The sequence below is a fragment of the Schistocerca piceifrons genome, chromosome 4, assembly GCF_021461385.2.
Source record: "Schistocerca piceifrons isolate TAMUIC-IGC-003096 chromosome 4, iqSchPice1.1, whole genome shotgun sequence".
Lineage (NCBI taxonomy): Eukaryota > Metazoa > Arthropoda > Insecta > Orthoptera > Acrididae > Schistocerca > Schistocerca piceifrons.
The window spans coordinates 690,156,738-690,174,200 of NC_060141.1; the positions used below are offsets into that span (position 1 = coordinate 690,156,738).

At 38.8% G+C, this 17,463-nt stretch overlaps 2 protein-coding genes across 2 annotated transcripts; both read left to right on the forward strand.

Moving 5' to 3' along the window:
- Positions 1–7,913: 7,913 nt before the first annotated feature.
- On the forward strand, positions 7,914–14,793 carry LOC124796110. Its single transcript, XM_047260198.1, has 4 exons — positions 7,914–8,089; positions 8,353–8,539; positions 8,966–9,060; positions 14,523–14,793. Exons 1-4 carry the CDS (start codon positions 8,019–8,021, stop codon positions 14,791–14,793), a joined length of 624 nt encoding a protein of 207 aa, XP_047116154.1. The 5' UTR covers positions 7,914–8,018.
- LOC124794901 (probable methyltransferase-like protein 15 homolog) lies at positions 14,663–16,028 on the forward strand. Its single transcript, XM_047258601.1, has one exon. It carries the CDS (start codon positions 14,805–14,807, stop codon positions 15,891–15,893), a length of 1,089 nt encoding a protein of 362 aa, XP_047114557.1. The 5' UTR covers positions 14,663–14,804; the 3' UTR covers positions 15,894–16,028.
- The last annotated feature ends 1,435 nt before the right edge of the window (positions 16,029–17,463 follow it).

The window sequence follows — 17,463 nt, forward strand, 5'->3', positions numbered from 1 at the left end:
TCTATGTCCTCCTAGCTTCTTTCTCTTTCTTTTCTGCCTCTCTCTGTTTCTTATGTGCCTGGAATTGTATCAATAATTTAACTTCATTTTATCTGCACCATTTTCTTTCCATTCATTTCCATCTTTCTTTCGGTCCCCCCCCCCATCGAATAAATAAATAAAAGAGATATCCCTAGCTACTTATTCCAACATTTTTCATTTAAATAGTACACCTTTGAAACAAATTCTACCAGTCCTCTGTACTAGGGAGTAACAGCTGGCAAAAACACAACAACGAGAAACCACAACCTACAAATGCTCACAATGGAGCCATGCCCAGCCATAGGTTTTACTTTGCTGGGTTTCCTCCACTGTGTAGCCAGCAGTCGATACTTCTAGCTGGTGAATATGACATTCTGTGCAGTGATTCAAATCCTGGCAGGGGTCACCAAGTGAAACCTTTTAAGTCACACTCACGCCCACAGCCTGAATGTACACACTCTCGGCAATGTGCAATGCACTGGGCACATTGTGTGACACACTGCTCCACTGATGTGATTGGAAACGTTTATTAGTGGACTTGGGTTATATCTACGTACTGTTATACATATTCTGTAACGTCGCTAGCTGGATTTGACCTGTGACACAGGGCTAAAAAGGTCACTTCTTCTATGCCACTAATCAATACTTTGTAGCAACTCAGCTACTTTCAAAAGATTTCCAAGTCTGACCCCTGGACTGGAGAACAAGCGCTGCAAAAAATCACTTCACCGTCTCGAACCGGCTTATGGTATCTTCCCATAAACAAAACAAGAAAATGAAGTTAAAAGGTAGAAGAACACACTCAGAAACACCATACGTTTCCAATCGGACTAATGGAATTCATTTTTTCTGATGGAATTACATTCCTGGCGACAAATGAGTCTCAACTTTATCATCAATACAGACAGAAACTTAAGTAATGAATTAAATTTTGTGCCAAGACCACGACATGAACACAGGTCTTCTGCTTATTTGGCAGATGTGCTAACCACTATATCACCAAGACATTGTGGCTATCACAGCTGCATCTCCCATTACATACAAAGCCAGGCTATTCCAATATCAGAGAGCCTCAACAATACTGATGATTTAAGAAGGCAAAAATGGATGAAGGTGTGAACTGATGTTTATGTTAGGGGCGGTATTTGACTAGCTGTGGTACTCGCATTGCTCTGATGATGTAGTGCTTAGCATATCTGGCTAGTAAGCAGTCCAGGCATTGGTACACATTATAATTCATTACTTTAGCTTCTCTCCTTGTGTTCTATAAGACGTCACAAAGTCCTCCCTCCACAATGTTATCAAACAATTCCTTCAACCAAATGATGTCTACATGTTGTAATATGAGACAATCTCGCAAATTCTTACTCATGAAGTCGATCCCTTTCTCAGAAAAATCGAAAAACAACTTTATTAAGCGCTGAGGATCACTCACACCTGTCTTCAAACACACGACGCTTTCATAATCTTACCTGTGCACCACAGGACTCACGATTCCCATGACACCCCCGGAGGACTGCCGGCTGACCCCTCCATTTCGCAAGCTCCCTTAACGCTCCACGAAATTATTTAGGGGTATCAGATGCAGATATCTGGGCTCAAAAAACGTTATTTTCAAAAGTTCTTCAAAAAAAATTCTTCGCTGCTTTAGTTTACACAATGGCTGTGATACCAGCAAAACTGGCGTCCACGTGGACGAGGGCTGCTCTTCATTGTATGGGAACAGACGGATGCTCTCCGTCGCCTTGTGATCTCTCGCCATCTGTTGGAAATCTCCGCATTTATTCTGGTTGCGCCGTTAACGTCTCCACAGGGTGTCCCATGGCGAATGGAGGTATTCAGAGAAACAACAGCAACGATCACTCGAAGAAAAAAACTCTAGTAAACATGGGTCTTAAAATACATACCTTAAGAGTTATGAACACTTGTTCAGCAGAAAAGATGTGTTTCATAGTAGCGAAGATGAACGAATGCTGAGAGCTCTTGATTACGATGAACGAATGCTGAGAGCCCTTGATTACTGGACATTTTTTCTACTTCTCAAAATATGGAAAGCAAACAGCTTCTAGTAGAAGAGATTTGTCGCATAGTATCGAGGATGAAGAACTGCCCATGACTCTTACAGTAAGCATTTTAAGGCACATGTTCACAAGACTTTTTTGAGTTATCGTTCCTGTCATAGCCATGAATATTGACCAATCCTCCATGGACACCCTATATGTTATGTGACAACTGTTATATTGTATTTCTCATTTGTTACAGCTCTTCCTGGATATCTGTAGAGCTCTTTCGTTGTCATGCATTGTGACTCTTTCCTGTTGCTCTGGGAACTCTGTAACTGCTGCAGATGGATGTAATAACATTCCCTGTACTCGATCAACAACCTCTGCCAGCATATCTAATGTAAACTCGAATCTGTGCATGATGCTTTGCACTAATACTGGCAAGTGGCTTGTCCACAACACCCAAAGCCATGAGTCGGCACTGATGTGTCAGATCCACGATATTTTGTTCTCCATCTCTTCATGACATAATAACTGGAGTATTTCCTGTTGTAGAGACCTGTTGTATCGATACTGACTTCAGATGTTCGCAATAATTATATTTTTATGGGGTGACAATGATACCTTCCACCACACATTCGAAGTCTCGATCAAGTTGCCTGACAACACATGGGAACTTGTCTTATCATTAATTGTTCCACTGCAGAAAAAATTTGCTCCATCTTGTGTGAGCCAAGGTTTTGGGTAAACAAAAGAGGACTACTCATGAGAGTTAACATGTGTCTGGTCCACCGCTGATACAAGCAAGTGTGGACGGAATTTCTACCAGTGCAGCTTGTATCTCACTGTCTTCCTGTTCCTGGTGTCTTGTAACTGTCATTGACCACATTGGTGCAGTGGTTAGCGTACTGGTTAGCACTCGTATTCAGAAGGACAATGGTTCAGACCCATGTCTGACTATCCTGATTTATGTAGTTCGTAATTTCCCTAAATTGCTCATCATAAATTCTGGGATGGTTCCTCTGAAGTGGCACAGCTGGTTTCCTGACCCATTGTTGAAAGAATCCAAGTTTATGCTCCAACTCTAATGATCTCATTGTCGATGAGACATTAAACCCTAATCTTACCCTTTCTTTCTGTACCAGTCTGAAAATCTAAGTCTTCCATTGTCGAATTGATTTACAAGTGTGCACTTTATGTACGTAAAACTGGTACTGTTTTCATAAATGTCGGGTCACCACTGAGAATACTGTTTATGTATTGTGGTTAATGCACACCAAAAAAGCCTTTGCAGAATACTAAATCGCTTTATTAATTAGTAGATCCCATAACTTTGTTTAGATAAAGAACATTCAATAAAAGAAATTACATTTCAATAAAAACGAAAAGTAAGAGTAAACAGTCAGATGTCAGGAACACAACTCTACTTTCATGGATGTATTTCACTTAGTCTTGATCTCACTACTTGGAACCACTGTGATTTCAGTGCTGCCACACGAATTCACTGCTGTCCATCACAGATCCAAGGCATTTACAAGTTCGAAATATAAATACTTGTATGAAATTGAGAATGAGAAAAAATCATCGCATATAATTAAAAATAATGTTTTCTTCATTGGCAAAGTGTTTTATATAATGTACAAAAAGACACTGAAAATTTGTAGGAAAAATAGTGGTAGTTCAAACGAAAAATAATTGTCACTGTGCTAATAGTGAAGTAACTGACTTTCAATTAAGAACTTAATTGTTAAAATTCTCATTAGTATTTGTTTTGAGTGTAACAGTATGATAGGTAATTTAACTATTGAGTGCTGGATATTAATTACTTTGCATGGCTACATCAGTTGTAAAATGTTAATCATTCACTTATTCATTAGCCCTTAACACAATTTTCAAGTTGCATAAGGCACAATTCATAATTACATACATACATATTCATAATGTGTTTTGAACTACAGGTTGTATTGCACGTATGCAAATGTAGTATTTTATGTTACACTAGGTTAAATTTCCTTATGCTACCTATATAAAATTGTTCTACACACACTCTTAAGAATAATAAGGATGGAAGTTGTTTGTTTATAATTAAATTAGTGGATAATAAAGATAACAGCAGATCACAGCTAGATCACTTGTGGTACTATTTATAACTTCATAAACAGTGTAGAAAACTATTTCCTTCAGCAAGGGTTCTGTAATCTTCCTGAATTTATTAGTATTTAACTTCCTAGTCCGACTTCGTCATTTGTGAAAAAGAGACCTTCCTACATGTAGAAAGTTTCTTTTAATTTTTGTAAGTCTATTCCAGGGAATATTCAAAGAGTTCCCTTTCCTGGTTCCCTAAGTGTTGACATTCGATCTTTTATCATGATTATCACAATTGTTCTTGGTGAGCATAATGGTGTGAAATACGTATAAACTTGGGACAGTCATCGTTTTGTTATTAATGAAATACATTTTGCATGGAGTGCTGGCTCTTGGACTATTCATGCATCTAATAGATTTTTTGCCAAATAAAGACTCTTCTGGCTCCAACAGAGCTACCCCACATCATTGTCCCTTAGTTCATGTGTGTGTGTGTGTGTGTGTGTGTGTGTGTGTGTGTGTGTGTGTGTGTGTGTTCCAGTTCAATTTTGTGTTGAGGTGGATATCCAGCAATTTGACAAAGCCTTTGCAATAGCAATCTATCCTACACTCTTAGTTTTGTTATTGTTTAATTTTAATTCATTTGCCTTAAACCGGCAAGGTGCCTTGTCCATCATACATTTATTCATTTCCTTCATAGTATTTCTGTCATTATGGGAAGTAATAAATGTGGTATTGCCTGCATACATTCAAGGTAGCAGGCCAGGTAGAGAACATTAAAATAAAAATGAACAAAAATGGTCCAAATACTGATCCCTGAGCACTCCTTTTCAGAAAGCCTGAGTTTTCATTTGAGTGAGTTAGGTCCATTTGCTTCCTACTGTAAAATTATGTTGTAGTTTTTGTGGACTGGCAAGACAGCCAATCCACTAGGACGGGAGGCCGAAGGGCACGCGTTTAAGCTCACACAGGCTGGTGTGATGTCTGGAATAGTTAAAGGAATAGAGACTAGCAAAATAGGTACGTAGCTTCTGGAATACTTTAATCCACAATTGGTGAACATCGCTCTGATGGTACTTGCATCACAAGATAAATAGCAATTGATAATGGCACCTTGCTAGGTCGTAGCAAATGACGTAGCTGAAGGCTATGCTAACTATCGTCTTGGCAAATGAGAGCGTAATTTGCCAGTGAACCATCGCTAGCAAAGTCGGCTGTACAACTGGGGCGAGTGCTAGGACGTCTCTCTAGACCTGCCGTGTGGCGGCGCTCGGTCTGCAATCACTGATAGTGGCGACACGCGGTTCCGACGTATACTACCTGACCGCGGCCGATTTAAAGGCTACCACCTAGCAAGTGTGGTGTCTGGCGGTGACACCACAGTAGTCATGGCACTTTCTTATCGGTTATCCCATACTGCTAGAGTTCATTTCCTTAATCATACAGTTTATAAGGTAACACAGGGAATTGCTTATTATTTCTATAATTCGTTTTACAGTAAAGCTAGAGGGGCAATAACAGTATTCAGTTTTTGGGTAACTGAGTATTGCTGCTGCATCTACTATGCCCTTAGGGGAGATAGATTTACATTCAAACTCACTATTGCTCTGATGGTTGGTTTCAAAGTCTACACCCATTGAGGTAACCAAGGCTGTTGACTGTCATTGCTGGTTACTGATTTCATCTTTGGCCTATTGTTTTAGATTTGCTTATTCCCTTTCTATAATATCGCTTCGGTTTTACAGTCATTGGCTTGTATATTCTACTGCTACATGACAGTTCACAGTATGACTTCAGCAGTATCACAGTCTAACATAACAATTACGACACACACTTCTGTAAAAGTTGTTACTGTTTGACAGCTGGAGCGACACTAGCGCTCCAAGCGGCGAGAAAGGGGAACTTCGGATGCATCAAAAGCATAATGTTTGCTTTGCATCCCTTTCCTATGTGGTTTACGAAATATTTGAATTTTTTTTGTCTGCAAGACTGTGTGTAATATCAGAAGACATAGATGTTTCTAAAAATGATCCTAAAATATGTGCAAGTAGGGATAAAAATCAAGAAGCCAGTGGAAAGTTACAATAAATTCGTGAAGAAAGACTTTGACACTGAATACAACTGCAGCTTATCACGTTGATATCAACGGAATATAAACACACTGATTCACACATAAGAAGCACAGACATGTACCTCTACATGCAAAAGGGATTGACGCTCAATTTGTCGTTCAGTAGGACTACTGTGTTTTAGTCATTGTAGCCTGTTGCCACAAGTACGACCTTCATCTTTATATTATTCTAAGTGGGACAAGAAACTGTCAATTGGTGGGAGAAATATACTGTGAGTGTAGAACCTGAGACCTCAAAGACAATAACACTATCGGAAGTGCTGCCTTACGTTAAATTTGCTATTAGAGACTTTTCATCCAATGACATATGCACTTGTTTATCAGTATTGGAGAAATGCTGTACCTTCTCCTTTAAAAGGTGGAACATATTGTCACTCATCCCACATTTTATTTGTATGCCTTCTACATACCTAAGGTATGCACTGATAGAAACATAAAACATTCTGACAAAACGTGTGTGTCAATATCAGGATCCTATAGTCTTTGTTTATCCTTCTTCACTTGGTCCTTCTGATACAGTTTCCGTTGCTGTCTGTTACAAGACAAGAAAAGTGCCTATCATTTTAAATACAGTTTTGCACGAATTCTAGCGATCTGCACATTCTGATACTCCACACACTTTTTCTAGACACGAATAACTGCACTTAATTTTACCACTTAATCGTCGAATCAGGTGTGTATTGACGATTCTGATGAATCTGGCACTGATCTATGGCACAGAAGCAGCCAGTTCAACTCTCCATATGAGTGTTTTATAGCGTTAGACGGATTGTCGAACCTTTGTGGCAGTTTCCTCTTCAGTGTCAGATGAGGTGGCTTACCTGGAATATTAAACACGTGTTTATTAGTGTCAGTATTCATTAACTGGTCTTGTTCGACGTGTAGCGGACAAAACATTATTATAAAGGCAGACATGGTCTTTTTTCATAAGATGTTCTCATCTGCTACTCACTATGAATTTTCTACTTTTAAAACGAAACATTTGAATCATTAATATATATGTAGTTTGCAAGCGATTCCCGACGATACAGTTTAGTAAAGTGATGGTATACATCTCACAGGGTCCTTAGCAAACCTAAAAAAAAGACAGATGTGGTATCTTCTTCTTGTTGCTGCTAGCAATTTATTGCGCTACGCTACGTTCCCATTTGTAAAAACCGCTGTACAAACCAAAATAAATTACTACTATTCGCTTTAGCTTTCACGATCGCGCCGAAGTCAACAGTTTAACTTACTGGCCGCTTGGCGCGCTACTGGCGCAGTGGGCAACAAAATCGAGGCGAAGTGTCGCGACTGTTACGTTAGACTGTGGAAGTATTATATTTTTAGTTTAAACGGGCAAGGAGTGTACCAATTAGCTATGTGTCAAGTTCATACCTATGATTCGTACTGACAGTAATTTTTTGTATAGCTGTTGCTACAGAAAAAAATATTATCATTTTAGTACGTCTGAGTAATGCATTCGCACTTTTTTGCTACACGTTTTATTACATGCGCTCTTTTGTTAATACTGACAAATACTGACCAATATCACTTTCATTTGCTCCTTCATGCCTTATTTGAAATCTTTACCTCTTTGTTTGGAGAAAAGTACAATCTGTAAAATATAATTTCAGTCACTCGACCTCTCGGTTCTCGGAAAACCATCGATAGCTCGATCTCTATGTTCTATCGAGAATTGGCGATTTGGCGTACTTCGAGTTGTTTATTTTGAAACAAGCTGGGGTGTGTAGTAAGTGAAATTATTGAACATTTATAAGGCATGACACATTGTTGGGATGGCAAATAACTATCGCAAATTTCTAAAGCTATTAGAAAGCTGGCCTGTGGACCCATCTAAAACTGAGCGGTCAGTACTTTCGTATTAAAAATCTGTAAGATGATGCCAAATTATTTACGTAACAAGTACACTTTTAGACAGCCTTGTACTTTCAATAGTGATATTTTGTTATAATAGCGATACTCGCAAAAAAAAACTGGCTACCGTAAACTTTTTGTAATATTTACGCTACCGTTGCCCAATATGTATCTCATACCTATCACAAAAACATTCATCTACCTACCGGATTTGAGACTTCAATTAATTGTAGTTTTTGTTTTGTATTTCTTCAGCGCAACAATGTTTCCCAACGATTTCGATTTTCATTCCGGCTCTAAGAAGGACACAAAAAGGAATGGTGACTTTTCTATATATGTTGGTAACGTTCGAGTGGGTCTTCTCATTGTTCGGGTTTTCAAATCTCTTTTAGCGCTTGTTGTGTATGCACAGTCATTGCAGCCGGCCGGAGTGGCCGAGCGGTTCTAGGTGCTACAGTCTAGAACTGCGCAACCGCTACGGTCGCAAGTTCAAATCCTGCGTCGGACATGGATGTGCGTGATGTCTTTAGGTACGTTAGGTTTAAGTAGTTCTGATGTTAAGTCCCATAGTGTTCTGAGCCATTTGAAGCCACAGCCATTACAAAACATGTTTGTTCATAGTCACTTCACTATTCCGTGAAGACTCAAACTCAAAATTATAAGGCAAGGAAACATCTTTTCTTAAGCGTTAGGACAATAGGTTAAACCTCGACACCCAGTGTATCGCAACAAGCAATATTTCTCAATTATAAAAAAATACCATTTGTACAAATACTTGATATGAACATTTGAGTACTATAAAACTACCAGTGGCCTATAATCTGTGAACTTCATCTCAAATAGTTATCAGAATTATTCATTATTCTAGGATGTAAATAGGCTTACATTTGGATTTTGGTATTTCAGTGCATATGGCTGGTGCTTCTTTATTGATTCTAGATATATAGCTGCTGGGAATTTACAGTATGAGTGACAAAAAGCTGTAAGACTCATATGTATCATATGGATATTTAAGATCATAGAGTGAAATAGTATGATTTTTTAAAAATAAATATTAGCTCCCTGTAAATCAGTGCACTTCTTTCATGTTGCATCATTTTATAAGATTATTACCAATTGGTTTATCACATTAGTATTACAGCTTTAGAGATGGTGAAAATGTTTATTTTTCAGCAAGTATTTTCTTTTTGTGAGAGAATCTACACACTTACGTTATTATGTTTCATAGTCTGGAAGATAATTAACCAAAACGGTTAGTTAGTTAACATTGTGACTAGCTGCTGTTCTTACCTCTTGTTTTTAAGTCAGGTTTTTTCTCTTTTCTGTAGGGGGGGGGGGGGAGCAACTACATATAGCTCACTGTATCAAATTCGATTTGCAATGTTAGAAATCTTCATCAGACAGTCATTATCACCATCTACCGTGATTATTCTGTTTAGTTTAGTGTCATTAAAGAACTTATCATTTGATGATTTATTAATGTATTCTGTGCCTCATGTGTGAATGTCATAAGAAGGAACATCACAGTGGCACTCTTAATTAGTTTCTCAAATGACAGCTTGTGTTATTGAGTAATAGTATTTTTTTGTGCCTCATTAGGTAAATGATAAAGTGTCAGGCTACAAATTGAAAGATCCATGGTTCAGTCCTCATTCTTTCGAAGAATTATTCATCACCCTTGATTGTGATTTGTGTATGTGAAAATGCCAGATTAACTGAAGCGTTCCATACTGCTTTAAGAAGTCATGACCAAACTGTTACCTCTCAATCTAACCACGTGCAAACTCACAACTAAACTTTCACCTTTCAACCTAACCTAAACGTCGGGCGGGATTATGGAAGTGTCTGATTCCACCCATTTACTTTGACCCATGACTTCATCAATATGGCGAGAATTGCTATTCTGAGCATCTACAATATGGTGACAATGATGTCACTACATACACGTGGCAACGAACACGAAAATACGTATAAATAAGACAATAACATCTCCCTCCTAAAATACAGTCAAACTAACGTGATAACTGCGGGAAACTGGGGGTTTTAGGGAGGGGACAAGCTAAATGCAACAGTAAAAAAAACACAGCACGATCCCAAAACACACAAAATGATGAACAAAAAAATAATAATTTACAAAAATCTACGGGAATCAGACACTTCCTTTGACCTATATAGGCCAACTGCAGCTGACGATACCAAAACATCAACGCCTACAGCAAACACTGTGGAAGTTGTAATTAGCCATTTCCCTTGACCACAGCTGATGATACCGAAACACCAATACCTACACATAAAACGAGGAAAATTAGAATCGGTCATTTCCCTTGACCTATATAGGTCAACCATAGCTATTAACACAAAAAAACCAACACCTGCAACTACGAAAAACAAAACCACACACACACAGAGGGCGCCATCAAACACAAGACGACATCTACAAACACATCTAACTCAAACTCCACACCTTAATGACGTCACACACCTTAACATTCGTACGCCATGGGTCAAAGCAGACGGGTGGAATCGGATGCTTCCGTTGACCCCTTGGGCTACACCACAGATCAATCTGTCATCACAGTCTACATTCGAAAAACTATTATAGACGAAAAAGAGATATGTGTGTGTTTCTCTTTGCATACATATTGTGTCGCACGCCACAATGTCATTATACTACAGCCGAAGCTGACATCTGGCATTATTAGGTTCAGTTGACCCAAATTAGCAAGCTGCACCAGAGGCAAACAAGGGAATAGCAAAGCAGTGGTATTCAAATCGACATAAGCTGTATTTTCTTTTGACAAGCTATATGTTGCATAAGTTCAGAAATCACCATTCCTTTGAATGCAAATTTTGTCATAAAATAGCCTTTTTTAATTTCTTGGTGAGGTTATAGCTGTGGCACACAAGAATACTTTGATTAACCTGCATAATGAAATAGAGGGAACAACCCAGGTATATATTATAAAATTGAAGTGACGGAGAACAAGAAAAAAATATTAGCGTCAACACAAGGAAAATTAGTTGTGTAACAAGAACCAAGATAAGGTCATGTTAGGCGTGAGGTTCCAATATACACAACAGAAATGGCAGGGTGGTCATTTGGGTTAGTACAGAACTGTAGTTTGTCACTGAACTTAATGTGACACCGTTCGTCAGCAGTCTGTGCTTCCCTATCAAGGACCCACACTAAAAGCAAGTTTTTGTGTTGTGTTAACTGCAGCCTATGCATGGGATGGTAATTCCCAAGTCTGGCTGCTCCTAGTCTCTGACCATTGGTGCAGGATGACACGTAATGTTGCAGGGAGTGTATCACTTGTTCTCAGGTGGCAGGTACAGAAGTGAAGGGGTTACTATGTTCTTAGAGCACAGTATGGTGATCATATGTTGTGGTGGTCGGACGTGGTCATCTGGAACCTTGATGAAGGTATCTGCCCTTACTCTTCCATGCAATCCAACATTAAGCCACTGTCACATCTGAATGCCCTACAAATCTGGATATTGCATAACTCGACAAATGAGCTGAACAGACCCCCACAGTGAGGTCCCTTACAAGCTCTGTCAGTAGTTGATAATGCTGTGTCACACTTGTATCTCTTGTTTCCTTCACAGTGATCACTCAACAGCTGGCACTGTTTATGCTCCTTATATATCCTATCAAGCCTGGTAACAACACAAATGCACTATTGTGGCAGTTCTATTTGTTGCAGAAAATTGCAGCTCCACTCAGTTATATACTGACTGATTATGTGCATTTGGTCAAAGTTACATTGACATCCAACCATATGTTGTGTATGATTTACTTTTATTTGTCAGGCAATGTATCTTAGAAACCCATTTATTTTCCATCTAAGAAATGAAACCGATTTTTATAAACACACATACAGAAAACTCATTTTTTTGGAAAGTACAAAGGGAATGTTTTTAGATTTTGCAAAATCTAAATAATTTTAATTTTTTTTTTTTTTAGTTCAGTAAAATAAAGCTAATGTTACAGCATTACTGTGTCATATGTGGCAGTCAAATGAAGAACAAACAACCGCCACAACGAAACCATGAAATGGTTTCATTAAAAAATAATCATCAGACATGTCAAGACATCTCTCAGGGAAACGAGACAATCAGTTCCGCATAGAACCCGATTGGTCATTGACGGATCCACACCCACTTGTGCACTTCCTTGCCCGACAGAAACAGATGACCATGCATGTCTTTCTTCAGGTTGCCAAAGATGTGAGAATCACACAGTGAAGGATCCAGGCTGTACGTATGATGTTGCAGTGTTTCCCAACCTAATCACCAAAGCAAATCCTTCGACCAATTGGCATTGTGGGGGCTGGTGTTATCATGCAGCAAGATGAATCCAGCCAACAGCATTCCTAATTGTTTTGATGTCATGGCATGTCACAGTTTGTGCGGCGGGGGGGGGGGGGGGGGGGGGGGGGGGAAGGATATGGAAACATTCCATTGTTGATATGTAATTCCTGGCAGATTAAAACTGTGTGCCAGACCGAGACTCGAACTCGGGACCTTTGCCTTTCACGGGAAAGTGCTCTACCATCTGAGCTACCCAAGCACAACTCACAACCCGTCCCCACAGCTTCAATTCTGCCAGTACCTCGTCTCCTACCTTCCATTGTTGAGTTGCCATTTGCCCTCTAGCTGTTGGACGGAGCCATCCTGTTTCATGATAACATCTCCCCCCAAACTGCCAATTGTATGAGGGCTATGCTTCAGAAATTTGGTTATAAAACATTGCAAAATCCTCTGTTCAGACAGGATCTTTCACCATGTGATTTTCACGTCTTTAGTAACCCGAAGAAAGGGATGCCTGGACATAGACTTTGGTCAGGTGGGGAAGTACGAGAGAGTGTGCATTTTTGGATCCATTGGCGGGTGACTGTGTTTTATGAAACAGGAATTGATAATCTTGTCTCCCAGCGGGGTAAATATTTTAACACTTTTGGAGATTACTTTTGAATGGAACTATTCCATGGTCCCACTGTGGCAGGCGCTTTCAGTTGGCAGACCCTCATACATATAAATGTAAAGCTTAAACCAATACATTTACAGTGACATCAGTTTCACCTCCCTAACATCAATAGTTTTGAACTTGCTCTGTTTCATGGCACTACCAGATAAACGAGCAAATTTTATTTCTTGAAATCTGAAAAACAAACTGATCTATGCATAAAAAAGTATAAAATTTTGCGCATTTTATTTACTCTGCGGGTACATAAATAGCAAATCAAAATATCCGACTCGACTATGTCCAAAGCTTTGTTTGAGTTGATATGAATTGACCCTACTGTGAATTTGAATCTCAGCTGTGGTCATAATGACCTATTACTTCATAATCCTACTTTCTCTTCTGACCGAGATTGACAGAGTTGGCAGAAAGTTTAACACACTGTACTCTTATTCAGGAGGGGTGATGTTATTTTCGTGTCTCGCCATCCATATTTATGTTTTTTGTAATGTGCCTAAATTGCTAAAGATAGTTGCCAGGATGTTCCCTTTGAAAAGCCTGCTGCCAATTTCTTTCCCCATCCTTCTTCAATCCAAGCTTTTGCTTTGTCACCAATGACTTCATCACCAACATGGCTTAAAATTAATTTTTTGTTTGCTATAGACCCTCAGCAACATATAGTCACCTAAGTATTTTCCATCTGCTTTGTTGGATGATGCAGACATTAACAAGTATGATTGCAAGAGATCAGCAATATAATTTTTGGGTTGAGGAAGCAGAAGGATAGGCTGCTGACAAAGTCAATGTGTCAGCATTAAAAAATCAAGATCGTGACTTTTTTACTCCCATGAATTATGAATGATTAATTTATTCCCAAAGACCGTATGCTTAATTTAATTTATACTTTGAGATAAGGAAACATTTGCACGAAAGAGTTTATCTGAAGTAGGCCCTAGCTTGATTTGTGACAAATACAGGTGTTGGATACTTCGTCATAACAATGTACCTGTTGACACAGTCATCATTACAGGCTGCTTTTAGACCGATTATCCCAAAATGTTTTGCAAATTGAAGTGCCAGGATCACAGCTCATTCTCAAGCAGTCATTCCTGCTATCATGGTGGAGTGCAGTATCATCGCTCATCATAGCCAAGCTATCTGTATTCCCCCCGATTTGACCCTTCGTGACTTTTGGAAATAAAGTGTGCAATTATAAGACAAGAGATACCATAAAGAAATCATTATCAGGCGTCCTGAAAGATCAGTTTTGCCCATGCTACAGAGGCTGAAATTCCGTAAAGATTAGGGATTATTTAAAAGTAGTTTATATCTATCTAGTATCTGTTTTGATAAAAGATTTTTCATGCTAGTCTATGATCTTTATCATATTTCGTAACTTATCCTCTGCATTACATAATGAATTATTTAGTTTAACAAAATAAATCCTCTTTTGCTCCAGTGACATTGGATTTCATCTTAGAGAAAGAGTAAAAAAGGCGTTTACTGCTGGGGAATTGTTTCAAGGAGATGAAGAAAAGTGTGCCAGAGAGCACGCGAGCTTGAAAAGACTAGCAGATAATGTATATGGGAAGTTATACAAACGAACAATTTCATCTTCTGCCACTGGATTGACTGCAGAACAGTGCAACTCTGTGTTGTCAAGTGAATTTCTTGACTTGTTACAAAAAGAAAATCGTAGTATCTTCTCAAGACTATTTAGGGGAAAGTGATTCTGTAAACAATGTATTTCAGACCAGTGTACTGTTATTTGAACTCTAGATGCTGTGATATTGCTAGAAGATACAGTCAAGTATGCAACACCACTGCAAACAATGTTCATCACATCCCAGTAATGAAAAATGAAGTTATTGACTGCTTCCAACCAAAGGAAAACCAGTTGTACATAGACATGACTTTTGGTGCTGGAGGACATGCTGAACAACTGCTTAACTGTGCTCCCAACTTGAGAGTATTTGCATTGGATAGAGATCCAGTAGCCTTTGAGATGGCAAAAAACTTGTCCATTAAGTATCCCGATCAGTTGGTACCTTTATTGGGAAAATTTAGTGAACTTCCAAAACTTCTTAAGAGACATGGAATACAACGAAACATGGTTGATGGGATTTTATTTGACCTAGGTTGCTCCTCAATGCAGTTTGATACTGCCGAAAGGGGTTTCTCAATAAGTAAGGATGGTCCACTAGACATGAGAATGGATGGCACTCGTTTTCCTTCCTCCCCTACGGCTGCAGATGTTTTAGCTCAGATCGATGAACCTGATTTAGCAAAGGTATTGAAGATCTACGGAGAAGAGAAGCAAGCTAAGAAGATAGCAAGAGCTGTTATAGAGTCTCGGTATCAGTTTGTTAGACTGAAGACAACAAAAGACTTGAGTGATCTTGTGGCATCTGTGTGCAATGAAGAACATAGACTTGATAAACTTCAAAGGCCTTCCCATGCAGCTACAAAAACGTTCCAGGCTTTAAGGATATTTGTAAATAATGAAATCAATGAGTTAAATTATAGTTTAATTTTGGCTCACAGGTTCTTGAAAGTTGGAGGTAAAATTGTAACACTTTCATTTCATTCACTGGAAGATCGTATTGTAAAGAGGCATCTCTGTGGCAATGTTATAGGAAATGCTATAAATCCTTTACCTCTTAAATATACTGATCACTCTTTGTGGTATAATAGAGATGATGTTGACAGTTTGTTACATAGCAATTGGAAACTTCTTCATAAGCATGTTCTAGTACCAGCCACAGAAGAAGTGGAAACTAACCCAAGAAGTCGTTCTGCCAAACTTAGATGTGCTGTAAAGATCAGTTAAAGCTAATTGTGATGAAATAGAAACATGCAATAAGTCTGTACCCCATGTGTAAAGGGCAAAATGTTTAAAACAATATTCTGTTTTCAAATGTGAAAATATGTAAATTAATGTGTAATAAAGAGTGTCATTATATAACTGCTGTAATTTCTTTACCTGCCTTATCCCAACTTTGCAGTAGATAGAGAACCATCAGCATGTATGTTCTTAATAAGTGACATATTTCCAGTGCTTATTTGGTTATAACTCAATGAAAATTTTTAGTTTATTCATTTGACTGGCGCAGATGCTATAGTAATATCATTAGTACAGATTCATATATTAGGTAATTAATATTAAAACTGACTTAAGAATTTAAAAATTCCTTACTGTTCTCTGTGGAAAGTGAAAAAGTGAACTGTGTAAAAATTAGTGTCACTTGTTTAAGAAATTCAAAATATAAATGTTATACAACTGTAAAATGACTGTGGCCATATATACAAATTTCATTAGCTATACACTTAGAACTAGAAGTTAAGGAAATGTAATTCCACTCTTGCACAAAATATGGACAGCTGTATTTTGAACCAATTTATTAAGTAACTATCGATTTTGTGGCTTCCATCATTAGGTGCACATCTGAGCAACAAGAAATAAATAATGATAGTTATTGGAGCCCTATACACCAAAGTGATACCAGAGCCTTAAGCAACTAATTATGAGAACAGATGAAAACACAAGTGTACTTAAAACATTAAAACATGGTGGAGAATATAGAAGGCCCAACCATCATAGTTAAAACCATAATGCCCATTGGGTGGATAGTCAGTGGATAAAAATATGGGCAACAGAAAACATCTTATGTTATGTAACAAGGATGTGCCTATAACCAAAGAGCAGAACTGAGGCACCAGACCAAAAACAATGTATCGTCAAGGCAAGAACCAGAAGGCTTATCAGCAAGTCACCACAACACAGAGCCACCCAGGTCAGCCGCATCAACCATCAATCACCCAAGCATGACTCACACCCCGTCCTCACAGCTTTACTTCTGCCAGTATCTCGTCTCCTACCTTCCAAACTTTACAGAAGCTCTCCTGCAAACCCTGCAGAACTAGCACTCCTGAAAGAAAGTATATTGCGGAGACATGGCTTAGCCACAGCCTGGGGGATGTTTCCAGAATGAGATTTTTCACTCTGCAGCGGAGTGTGCGCTGATATGAAACTTCCTGGCAGATTAAAACTGTGTGCCGGACCGAGACTCAAACTCAGGACCTTTGCCTTTCGCAGGCAAGTGCTCTACCAACTGAGTTGAGTAACTGATCACCCAGATGAACCAAGGGGCTAGCAACAATGTCTCCTCAACAACCATTCAGCAAATGGGCCTCCACAACAGTCACCTGCTGCATGTACACGTGCCAAGTGCTGTTCATTGGCAACAAAAGCTGGAATTTGCATACCAGTATCACAACTGGATGCCCACTGAGTGGTGACAGATGTAACTGTCCAGATGAATCACACTTTGTGCTCCTTCAGACAAATGGCCATTGGTGTGTATGGCGTGAAGTGTGTGAAAGCTAATACTTTGCCACCA